This window comes from Anneissia japonica, unplaced genomic scaffold, assembly GCF_011630105.1.
Source record: "Anneissia japonica isolate Jap-2015-1 unplaced genomic scaffold, ASM1163010v1 scaffold3019_len273136_cov204, whole genome shotgun sequence".
Lineage (NCBI taxonomy): Eukaryota > Metazoa > Echinodermata > Crinoidea > Comatulida > Comatulidae > Anneissia > Anneissia japonica.
The window spans coordinates 227278-240509 of record NW_022756235.1 but is presented as its reverse complement, the minus strand read 5'-3'; the positions used below and the strand labels follow the sequence as shown (position 1 = coordinate 240509).

General features: G+C 34.3%; 1 protein-coding gene across 1 annotated transcript; it reads left to right on the top strand.

Annotated features, from left to right (window-relative positions):
- The first annotated feature begins 1361 nt into the window (after positions 1-1361).
- On the top strand, positions 1362-10531 carry LOC117124157. The gene is made up of 2 exons (XM_033270303.1): positions 1362-1950; positions 9566-10531. Exons 1-2 carry the CDS (start codon positions 1801-1803, stop codon positions 10094-10096), a joined length of 681 nt encoding a protein of 226 aa, XP_033126194.1. The 5' UTR covers positions 1362-1800; the 3' UTR covers positions 10097-10531.
- Positions 10532-13232: the final 2701 nt, after the last annotated feature.

Below are 13232 nucleotides of genomic sequence, written 5' to 3'. Positions count from 1 at the left end.
GACGCGTTCACGCGCAAAACGCAGCAACACGTTGTTTCAACGCGTCTGAATTTCTCTAATGTGAAACAAGCTTAACCTAACGTTATAGTTGTGCACACATATGTTTTATGAAGATTACCGTACTGTATATAAAAGCTCTACAAACATACTAAAATTATAATAAACTCCTTAGAATTCATACATAGTCATAGGCCTATGTTATTTTCTTGTCATTAATCTGCCAGAATGTTGAAATAAATTCGACCCGCAAAAATGACTTGGGGAACCGTCTTTTGTCTTGTCATCCTCTCATCGTTTGAGCGATTTAAAAGCCAACAATAATTTTAGCCTGAACATTATTCTTATGAACGACCCTCTCCATCCCTAAAGAAGAAAAAAGCTGCTGACTATTTACACCGTTTTCTGCCAGCTAAAAGCACTCGACAGTTAAGTTAAAGTCAAATTATCTTTTAAATAAATAAAAACATTAGACAATAATAATTTTGTTTATAATGTTAAAGCATGTAAGATAGGCATACTGGTAAAGAATATGGTAAAAAATGGATTATACAATACATGCTAAAATTTGATGGATGTAGACATTCCTTATTAGTGTCGTGTTGACTTATTTTAGTCATTTGGTCAGGGGAGTTTATAATATTTTTATTCCGTTTTTTAGCGAACATCGTGTTTGTATCGGCCGCGAATACTGAAATGGTATGTTCCAACACATACTCTGCTGCTCACTTCCCTGTACTGTGCTAACATACTTTGAATAATGAATTCTCACTTGTGTTGCTTTTGTAGCGTGACAATCCCTGTCCAATATTTTGTAGTTCGTAAAATTTGTTTTTTTTATATATTTTAATATACATAAATAGGAGCTCAAAATATTCCAGTAATAAGACATTTAAAAGAATGGTCCTACGATTTATGTCTACCAGAACTGTGCACGCGTCTGGACCTCAAATCGGCATAGACAATAAAGCCTTTACTCAATTTATAATATAGATGACATTTCTTCGTTTTCTTTCTTTTCCTGCTAGTAGTTCTACAGTTTCAAATTATTTACTTGAAGTCGTACAGATGTTGGAAAACAATAATCGGTTCATTTTCAGTATAATTTCATAAAACTTATTAATAAATTGTTTACTTTTTAATTAAGATCAAATAAAATAAAGAAGGAAGTTTAGTTGATTAGTGGAAAAGGTGCATGTGAACGAAAAACGTTGCTCCACAACCTTCAGCTCCGTTTCATTTTTGTCATCGAATGATACAGCTTTCTTATCAACAAGTGTACTAGTCACTATTTCTTTATTAGAATTTCCTTTTCTTTAACGTTCTACCGAATCTACATGAGTGTATAATATTCCTATTTAAAAATGCATATAAAATCAATAAACGGTAGCAAACTTGGGAAGGTATTGTTCTCTGACGTAGTAATGTCGAAACCTGCCTACATTAAAAGTTGATCGCGCTCGTGCTGAGTTCGAAATTGGAAACGTATACTGGAAAGTATAATGCCAAGAAGTCCAGCCGCTTAAAGCAACAATATTTGGCCAATAGCTAGTGTTGAAAATGACTCGATGACTGCGGAATGCGAACTGGATTTGTAAACGCAGCACCGAGGCCTAGCAGGAGTACACGCCTAAGTTTCGACATCAGTTTCGCTGGCTGTTACACTAAAATTAGCCAGTGGACATTTGTATTAAATTGTACTTCCTATCGCGTACAATTCAAAACCAGCGATTATCGTGGAGTTGTACGTTTGTGCTCTTAATTATTTCTTGTGGAATTTAGAGCGAATTTAAATAGAGCAAGATGAAAAACTATTTGGTGATAGTTTGTGTCGCTTTTGTTTTGGCAATATTTATTGAAAATGTTAGTCCATGTGCCTACCCCCGAGATTGGAAAATATTACCACTGAAAGACAGAATAACTCAAGCAAATACCGTAGTTCTGGGATATGTGGTATGTATACATCTTGTAGTCCTGTAAATATACTCAATGGAAATATGTTTATATGGAAGAAAGAATGCGTATGCATAGACTATACGTTAAGCCTGTTCAATCATTGACCAGGCCTTACATTAATAAAATATCATAATGTGATATAGGCATAGGCCTATTACTCAATTGTGTGCAAAAATGCTGTAATTGTAATAGGGATGTTAATATTTATTTAAACCTAGATATAAACCCGTTTATACTTGTTTTATGCATTTTAACATGTTTTTGACATTTAATGATAATATCACATCCGTGCCAAAACACTGAATCACATCTCCATGTAAGATCAATAAAATACACTTAGGCCTGAGATATTGTAAGCTACGAGAAAGTATTAAATAATAACAATCGACCTGTACAAAGTTAATTGAGGAAATTCATTTTTACTCATTCAACAGTGCCACTAAAAAGTGCCTGAATATTATGAAAAATATTTCTGTAAACCTTTAACAGTTATTATAATTCCGTTACCATTGTAAATATTGACCTCTCACTTAGCACCAATTAAAAATAGGAAGTTGAGGTTAGAGGGAACCAAGTAATAACTAATGAATTAATTTATATAATTCAAAAATTAGTGTTATTACAAAAACCAGGCAACTGTTGCTAAATTATTATAGAGCAATAAGAAGAGTGTGTGATTGCACCGGATTAACAAATTAACAAACAGTTTACTCGGGTAAGTTATTTATTATAAGATAGCGAAATTAAATTTAATGAAATTATAATATTTTCTATGAGAAGTTAACTTCGAATAGACAAGAATAATTTCATACAATGACTTGAGAAGTAGTTTGTATTGCAAGCTGCATTCCACTGCAAGTCAATGGGTGTACGTACAACTGAGGCCTACTTTAAATATTGGATATAATTAAATTTGTACCTGCTTTCCATGATATTTACTCATTTAATGAGAGTAAATATCCCTGAGAATCTTATTCTCGATTACACGAAATCTTCGTAGCTTGACCCGGCTGTGAATATCTTAGGACACACAGTATGCATGCATATTGGAATTTCTAATAAGGCAATTTTTTTCCTTTATATGTTCTTTCCGCTCCAGTTTCCTTTCGGCATAATAACTTGTGATCTTATTCTTTATGTTATTAGAGCATGATTCATTCATGTCACATATCTAAATTCAGAGTTGTTTTATTTCGACCTGAAATTACAATCAAGCTAATAAGTGATCCACTGTAGATTTTTTATTATTTAGATAGTCAGTACTGGAGAGTAATCTAAAATATTATGAACTTTGTTTAAAAAGTCCTGGGCAAAAGTTAGAAGAGTCGACAATTTCAAAATATATATAGGCCTACGATTAGGCCAACGTCACATACTTATACATTGATAGTAATTTTTACCACAGCATCAATCGAACATTTATCAAAAGTGCGGAATGCTTCCTTTTAATTAAGATGAGGTAGACTTATGAACAATTCTAGTTTAATTAATAGTTCCGGAATTTTATTAATTGATATGATAGGTTCTATCAGATAACCATGATTCAATAACTGCATCTTAAAGTGCATTGTGGGTTCAAGAGACTAAAGAGACACGACATTGGTTTGTTATACAATAGAAATCAACACAAAATCTTAAGTAATAGTTAAAATGTTAAAGTCAGGCTCCGGAGGAAAAAAAAATTTGACATGTTGTAGAACTGATTTTTCTAAGACAGAAAAAAGTTGTTTGACGAAAAACTGGGGAACGGTGAATGAGATACAGATTTTTTAAATATTTAAAAACTGGGGAACAAGGTGTAAAAATGGGCAGTTACGCCCCTTTCTCCCCAGTTTTTAAATATTATAAAATCTGTATCTCATTCACCGTTCCCCAGTTTTTCGTCAAACAACTTTTTTCTGTCTTAGAAAAATCAGTTCTACAACATATCAATTTTTTTCCCTCCGGAGCCTGACTTTAAAGGTACTGCCACCCAAAACAAAATAAAGCAAGACGTATAAATTTAAAAAACTTGAATCGATATATAAAAGAAATATGCAAGGCAATGATTAAAAAAATGATGTTTACTTTCTTTTCAACAACGTTGTACAGGTTCATTGTTATTATTTAATACTTTAATACAACAGTCAAATTTCTAAACTAACAGCAATTTGTTATTTACTCAATATCAATCAATCTAAAAGACTAAATCTGAGACTCCCTAAATATGGATTAGATCCTGTTTTGTAAATATTTAATTTGTCGAGTATTTTATTTCAAATTCTCGAACATTTTCGATTAAATTGAAATAAACCTTAACTGCAAGTGTTTAATAAGTTTACTGGAATAAGTAGGCCATTAGATATGAGTGAATACCATTATTGTGAGCGTGTCAGAAGCATTGAATTCGTGAAGTTTATAGATTTATTTTCTTAATTTCTGGCAGCTGAGTCTTGCATATAACTGAGTGAAAGTTACTGGGATTCAGCATGTAAAGCCTCCTGACTCATCGTTTGCGTGATTATCTATGTAGACGATTACTCATTGCCAAACATAGTCACCTTGGATCGTGTCAGTCCTCGTGAATTAAATGAAAAAAAAAAAAAAAACTTGTAATAAAAACTGAATATTTAATAATTTTTTGTTTCTATGGTTCAACACTATCACTTTGAACTCTTTTCTTTTTTGTGTTTTATACATAGTTAACCGCAGATCCAGATAAAATATATTAATCTTATGAGTTTAAAAGTCAGAAAACCCACGCACGGAGTTATGTCGCAACTGCACGTGCAGTCGGACTCATGGGTAATCCTAACAAATCCAGGGCTCATTTCAAAAGAAATTTCTCATCGTTCTCAAATCTTCTGCTATAACATCTTGTTTTTAAAATGTGATCATCATGTTTGTGGGATAACATAGACGATGTAAACCGGAGAAGTCATTGACCGATAAACATCCTGTCTCCCCTGGAGGTGTAACAAAGACATGTTGAACAACGGAGTCTCTTACCACATACCATACAATACCTCTGTATCTCAGACTGTGCCCAAGACTACCGCCCTTTGTTAATAATTAATAAGTTTTGATTCCAGGTTTCACTAGAATTTGATATCCGAAAGTGTAATAAAATTCTGTTTAACGTATGCATGCAATTAAACTTGAGTTAAACGTCTATAAATAGGTAGGTCTATTGAAACCTGCAGAGCCATGAATTCAACCATGTAAAGTGATTCCGAAAAGAAAATAAAGCGTTAAGCCGGGCACTCACTGCGCGCCCGACGGTCGTCGGCCTACGCGGTTCTATGAAGAACGTAACGCCACGATGCGCGCGCAATCCTTTTTGACCATCCACACAGACTGCCACCGCCAATCAGCAGACGGTGTCGCGTCATCTAGCGCTTGTTTGGAGCGGAGTTAGATTCGTCGACTCTCGTACGACACCGTGAATGCCGGGCTTTATATTGACGGATTATTATTAATCAATCAATCAATCGTCTCTATTATTTAATTGCCTTAAAAAGAAAAAAAAATATGACGGAAAAGAACAAAAATGACGTAAATAAAAAAATATACATAAAGAAGAGAAAGATGAGGAAAATAAATAAAAAGAAACGAACATTATGAATGTGTTCAGACCAGAAAAAGTCATACCGCTAAGGCCTTATTAATTGCTTCACAATTGTTCTATAATAAAACTTGATCTGATAATCAGAACGGTGTTCCAACCAATGCCCAGCCTCCCACTGTGTTTGACCTGGACGTTTGACATTTTTTTTAAATGTTGATTTCTATAGGTTTGAAACAATAATATTACCTTGGGAACAAAAGAAACACATGGTAACCACAAACTGACGTCATAGTTTCGCATGCGAGTCGATACATAAACAGGTCTATTCAAATCATATTAATCAAATTTGTGTTGCTTAAAACTATGAAAAGTTAACTCAAAATTTCAAGCAACGTAACCTTAAAACTGAACTTAGACAAGTAACATGACGTTAAATTTTAAAAAGTTAAATATTAAAATTTGTATATAGTAAACCACCACAAGCGATATAATAAATATGATTGATAGGGTATTTGTTCGAGAAACCACTTGGATTCGAACTTACGACACTTTGATTATCATCCAGAACTATAAAAAAATAATGATCCTAGTAATAAAGTTGCACTAAGTATTTTATATGTATTTATATATTCAGTTAATGACGAAAATTGTAATTTTACTGCAGACTTTTGATAACATCAATAAAGAGCCTCTTCATACTAGACGATGGCAGTAATGCAAGGTGTTTGCTTTAAAAGCACACGCTTCTGGTAGATTCTCCGCCTGCATGGTTCCCTGCCCCTCAGTACAGATCCTGTATGACCCTTAGAAACCTCCCTAATGTTAAATGTTACAGAAGCAAAACCAAACGAGTCCGATCACATTTTTCAAAAATCAAAATTAAATTCATAATTGTCCCTTTCCAGTGTCTTTCACGTCCCTTTATTTTCCCCCTCCCTTTATTTTCTCCCTCCCTTTATTGTCCGGTTTTTCCTATGCTCCTTCCGGTGTCCTCGCATTTTAATGTTGTTTTTGCCTTTTCGTGATTTTTCTTTTTTGTATAGGCCTATCATCTTTGTATGGAATTTACTGTATTTTTTTGTGTTGTGTTTTTTCTGCCATTTTAATATTTTACCTATGTACATCCACACGCAATTCAGCCTTGTTGCTGCTATGTATGTTTTTATATTGAATTTTGAATTTTGAATAAATATACCTCAAATAATAATAATAAAACAAGAGTAGACTCAATGTAATCGAAACTGTTGTAATTCCGTCTTAACAGTTGACACTAATTGTTGCTATTAATATATTTTTTTTTAGACATCAATAATTAAGTGTTGTTTACATCCTATTTATTGAAGTAGGCTATGTCCGGGATTATTCAGAAGACAACATGACTATGCTGTTGACAAGATGATAGTTGCATAATCATGATTTAATAAAGGCCTACAGATACCATAATGCATAATGAAGGTCTAACTGATAACATAATAGGGTTGACGACTACTTTACTGTGTGACCATGGCCATAATTTAATTTAAAAACGGTAGCTGCGGCGTATAAAACTTGCGTGGTTCGTTTCCCCCTGTATTTTTCCCAATAAGGTCATGGGCAACGCGCTTGTTGGAACAGTATCTTCGGCCCTTTTATTTAAGTTTTTCGTTAGATCTAAAAAAAAAAAGAATGCAAATCCAAACATAAAGACAACTATCGGTCATTAATATTTTCACATGGGAAGTGAGAAATATTTACGAATTGTACCATTGGTCTTTGCCTATATGAACTGGATATTTGGTGGGAAAATTGCGTACCATGCTGTGCCATAATGCTATAATTAACCTGCACTTGTTAAGAAGTTTAGCCAAACATATATAGTTAAGCATACGGCTTTATCGATAACACATAGAAACGTGCACGGAAGAAGAACCGAAAATAGATGCCCGCTTGACTATTCAACTTATGAAGAATTTGTTGAAAACTTTAACCTTAATAAAAAATTATTATTATCGAATGGTGAATGTGCTAGGCCTACTTGATTTTAACAAACACATGATCCAATGAGTAATGTGCAGCCAGTCCTCATTTTTTCGGGCCCAGAAGTGTTGGTAGACGGATTGTTGGTGCTTTTTAGGCATCCCTCATTTTTATTGCTTTCTTAGATTTATTAATGGTTCAAATTCAATTCAAATTTAACATTCAGATGAACAAAAATTAAATTACATAACATAAAATGTGGAAAACTGATATCCGTTGATTGTGAAAAAGTTTAGAAAAAAAAAGGAAAAAAAACTCTCGAGTGCCTCCCTAAACAAAATCCAAAAAAACAACACGACAAAAATTAATAAGCAAGTTGCTCTTTAAACATGTAAAAAATAAGCGAATACAAATTCACATATGCTTATTTGAGAAATCAATGGTTGAGTTATTAGGCCTATAGTGATTTTCTTGCAAATGACTTTTTGCAAAATTGCAGTGCCCTCGCTGTACGGTGTTGAGTTCCTCTGGTATTTCTTTGAGGTCGATACGTGCTCTGTGCAAATGTTTTTTTGGTTTTTTTTTGTTGTTTTTGTTGTTTTTTTTTCTCAGGCGCTTTTAAGCTGTGGTAATATACAGTAGGCCTAATCATATATATTTTCTTTGGTGATCATACACAGGTCAAAGAAATATTAGACTCCATGAAGTCAAGTCACAGCAGGATATATGAACTTGATCATTTTGATGTTAATTATAAATTCCTCTTTTGTGGTATAGAGGTCAATTTAAGGGGGCTAATATGAGGTATTGTTGGAATTCCCCCTGTAAATCATATCTTTTAAACCTTCGTTTAATTGTGACTCATTCAGTAGGTTTAAAAATCAGCTATATGCGTTGCATGCACGATGATGATGATGTGTATAACCATGATTGAATCATTCTGGCCGGGTATGAATACGCCATTATTAAGCGCTGACGGGTATAATGATTTTGACTCATGATGTCACTCATTGATACCAATGGTAATGGTAGGGAATAATTCCACCGAGTGCAAATATATATAGCATAGCACACTCATTTTGAGTTTGTGCACTCTTGTATTCATAATCAGTGTACCTCGTCACACAGGGCTGGGCTGACCCAAGCCATGTTTGAGTCTGTCGTGTGTTTCATTCTTGAAATCCTGAGCTGCACTGATGAGATCTAACAAGATCGAAACGGTACTGCCTGCAGATTGGAATATAAAACATGAACAAAGGAAAGCAAAAGACAGTTTAAAAACAACAAACGGATAAATAGCATAACAAAAACAAAACCAAAAAAATTTACAGTAAAGTTTTACCCTTATTTGCAAGTCTAACAGATTGTTAATATAATTAAGTAAGTAGACTGAATGAAAAGTCCAATTCAGTACTGTATAACATTATAGGTTCTTGTACAGCTCATTGCGCTTTATCCAAGCAATATAAAGGTTTGGTTTTTTTTGTTTGTGTTAGATTGTTTTGCCATTAAGATTGCTAGTTTTTCTTCTATGCATCGGTTGCACTGGCCAGATTTACTTTTGTGTGTGCTGTATTTCTTAATGATTTCCCATTTCAGAGAGTAATCATAGCCCTTTCTTTTTAATTCCCATATGTTTTGAGAGTAACATTCAGTTAGTCATTTGCATCGTTCGATAGGAGAGAACATTTCAATTAAAGTTCCTGAATGTAAAAATTCAGCAATCGAAAGGAACCAAACCACTAATTAGACTCAAACGTTGCGTGAGTTCCCTTGTTGTAATGACCACATAAGTATCCAAGAGAGAGCCTAATAAGTTACTCAAAATTCTCCATAAACATATGGATTTATCTCGCATTCAGAATCGAATTTCTCTTGTACGATACTCCAAATTGGATTACAATATACAGATGTCAAACTCAAATGTTATTTGTGTGTGTCTCAAAAATTCAATTAGGATGAATTGCTATCAATCATATTTTTTTAAGGTCAATTATGGGAATCATGGCTGTGGTGCCCATTATACAGTATTATTTTATTAGGCCTCTTTACACAAATTAAAGAGTTGCATTTCTTAATTTTAACAGATATGTTCTTTTTTTTCTTTAGGAAAATTTGTATCCAAGCAAAGAGACTGCGGAAATCTTCCATAGCAACAATACAGTGACGCATTTACCAAGATATTACACAGCTAAGGTAGTGTTACAGTGCGCTTTCCACGGCAAGTACTCGAAGACAGTACAATCGGTATTCAACGTGTCAGTAGTCAACACAGGATTATCGTGTGGCTACACTAAAGTGATGAAGCACCAGAGTTACATACTCATGTTGAACGGCAGTCTGTCATCTACAGAGCTACAGCCAATGGAAATTAACCATCAATCCGCTGCTACTCAAGTCACTGAACCAAGTGTGGATGTGATTCGAACCGAGTTTGGATTCGATATTACTGAACATGATGGCAAGTATACCTGCCAGCGAGCATCGGTAACAGGACCAGAGAAAAATCTTAAGCGGATGGATCCAGCAATGGTGATCGGCAACGGCAAGACGAAAGACAATAACAGTGCCAACATCATCACAAATGCCGGGTTAATATTAACTCTCACCGGTGCTTTCCTGATCTCTGGCCTCTTTTGAGGTACTTCTTATAATTTTGGACAAAATTAACCACTTGTAGACATACTTTAACGAATTTCTCACAATGAGGTGCGATTAGTGTCAGCATTCAGTTTGTCATGGATCAGTGGTACAAATGAATCCAAATGTCACTAAATCTCAGTGAATAGGACTACCATAGGCTAAACTACAGACCCAAAATTTACGACTAGTCATCCGACAATATAAATAGGCTATCGAGCAGTCGAGTCCACACTAAACAGTTTATTTGAAAAGCTCATGTCGTAGAATACAATTAGTCTAAAGTAATAACGTCCTTTTTTTTTCAGTATGCGTAACATCATTCGTCGATTTATTGGCAAGATTATCACATTACACATTCCTGATAATTTCTCCATAAAGATTTGTCTTGTAGATACAATGTGGTCAAATACAGGCCTAGACATATATTCTTTTCCATAATGCATTTACTAAAAGCAAAAATAATAAATAGCAGAAGATAGAGCAGTAGTAAATATGTTGGTTCGTCTGTTTCCTGTAGTTTCTCCACTAAGTCATTAATGGTCAAATTTTACCCCGCTCGTGGGAGGGCAGATGTTCCATCAATTTTAATGCAAAAAAGCGTTACAGCTCATTCTTCTGCTATTTAAATTCTTTGCTAAAAGGCAAACTGATGATGGTAATTGAATGATGGGATTTACAGAGAAACGTGAACTTCTGCAAAAGGTTTGCGACCGAACGAGCTAAGATTGTGTGATTTTGAAGTAGGCCTACGAATAATGGTAGTAGAAAGCTTCCAGGTGTAAAAGAGTTTTAACATTTTTTTGTACGAAAATATAGAAAATATATGTTAATATATATAATGCGCATTATATAGCTGTACATTAGAATTAAACATTTCACTTTCCATTAATTTGTGTAATAATGTTATCACGTGGTTAATTGCTGTGTTGGCGCTGTCACTTGACAGCGATTAGTATAGGCAGGCAATAGTGAGTTTTTTCACCTAGTTTTCCACTTCGATTATTTTATGTAGTTACATTATTATCGTTATTGTATAAATGTTGTTCCTGTCTTGTTAAAAATAGTTACTCTAGTGTTTTAATATGCCTTTGTAAAATAGCTTAGAATAAATCCAAAGTTTCAATTGCGTTGTACAGTATTTGCTTTGGTTTTGTGTCGCAAAATGCCCCACCTCAGGTTAAACTCGATTGATAAAACAGGTGCCAGCTCCTTCCATTGACTCATCATTAGGTTAACTGTTTTTTTTTTTCTGTAAATCTTTAAATAAATATTAAACTAGTGCTTAGGCAACAAATATTGTCATCTTATAAGGTAGTTTAAATTCAATTGGCAGTCGTCTGAATGATAATCTTAATTCTGTAGTTTGATTCCCGCATCAATCAGTTTGTTAGCCTATTTAGTTTTCCTCGCCTTTTTTTATGATTACGCAAAAATGTCGAACATTGATCGGTGAATTGGAATTATCTTTAATGAAAAAACTATGGCAAAATAAGTTTGTCACGTCGGCTCAACTGTCTTTAACGCCTACAGCAAATCTTTTCTGGACAACCTCAATTTACGATTTGAATGATAAGAGTATAAAGAAGATGAACCTATACTCTATAATTGACCCCGGTGCAATTAAGTCCTTTTTAGCATGAAAATGCATTATCAACCAGATTTGTTTCTTTTTCATTTCTAAATTTAGTAATGAAACTCAGAATATTATGTGAGATATGTTAATAATAATGATGATAATAATGATATTAATAATAATAATAATAATAAAATAATAATACAGTGAAATTCACCAATCATGATTCAACAGGGATATGTGCTTGTGATAATAAACACATAAGTAAACGAGCAATCTACAGTAGCACTCCAAATGTGTGACTCAATAGCGCGCATGATCATATGAACGTAGAAACAACTTAATGTTTAAGCCTAGTTTCTCGAAAGTCTCAGAATAACATGATGCATTGCAAAATACTGAACACTATTCAATACAATATTCACCAAGTCTCTAATCGCAAAACCATCACTGTAATGTAATCATATAGGCATACAAAGCATTACGTTACAAACTGGGCACGACGTTATAAACTGCATCCGGTCGAGTCATCGGCGACTAATTCCGACAACCCCATCTGGTGGTCTTTAGCGGCCGCCAATGGGAGGGTGGATGGACACCCAGCAGCACGAAAAAAAACAGCTGAACAAAGGGCGGATGAACTCCTCTGAGCCAACGGCCAACCAAGCCTTAGTTTAAGGAGTAGGTTTTTTTAGTTTCATAAAATAACTTCAACTTTCTTTTTTCTCAAAAGTCCAAATCAAAGAGCAATCACCTAGCGCATAGAGGCTTTTTCGCATGATGCGCTCTACAAGTCCAACTATTATTATTATTATTATTATGTTTAATCAATATTTTTCAGCTCAGCGAAGCGCTTAGGCCGATCTTTCTATTTCGGTAGTAGTTTTCCTAGTAGTGATGATGCCTTCAGACCTCGTGTGCAACCATTATCAAGCCTGTCCGACTAGAATACACATTAAACATTATTGTACTAATATAAAAGGGGATAGGCTAGGCCTTTGGACTTAAGTACAACAAAATACGAGAATACACCAAGTTATATTTAGGCCTAGCCTAGATGGTAGCCGATTTTTCAAAATGTCAAACTCAAAGAGCTCAATCACCAAGCGCATAGAGGCTTTTTCGCATGATGTGCTCTACAAATCCAACTATTATTATTATAAAAGTAAATTAAAAATTGTACCAAGAGTGTAACAATTAGTAAAATACACAGGGTTGATTCCGAGCACTTAAGGACGCCAAAAGTGTAGGAGTACGAAAAATATGGTAGTGTTGAAAAATAAAGCAACTCTCTAGGTCTACGCTATTCTGACGTCATGTTTCTGAGTGCGTATCACCGACATCATTAGGCCAATCATCAATTCCGTCTAAATCAAGCCTACAAAATAATAAGGGTCAGTCACTCTTCAGGAATGGCGTCATTATTATGATCAGATATTATTCCATAAAATTCAGTCTGATGTGCCTTCTGCGCACAACTAAGCATGTACATTCGGATTTGCTGGACCCATTGTTGTCAAAATTCTGGAGACACAAAATCCACATCTTTGAATAATAAGG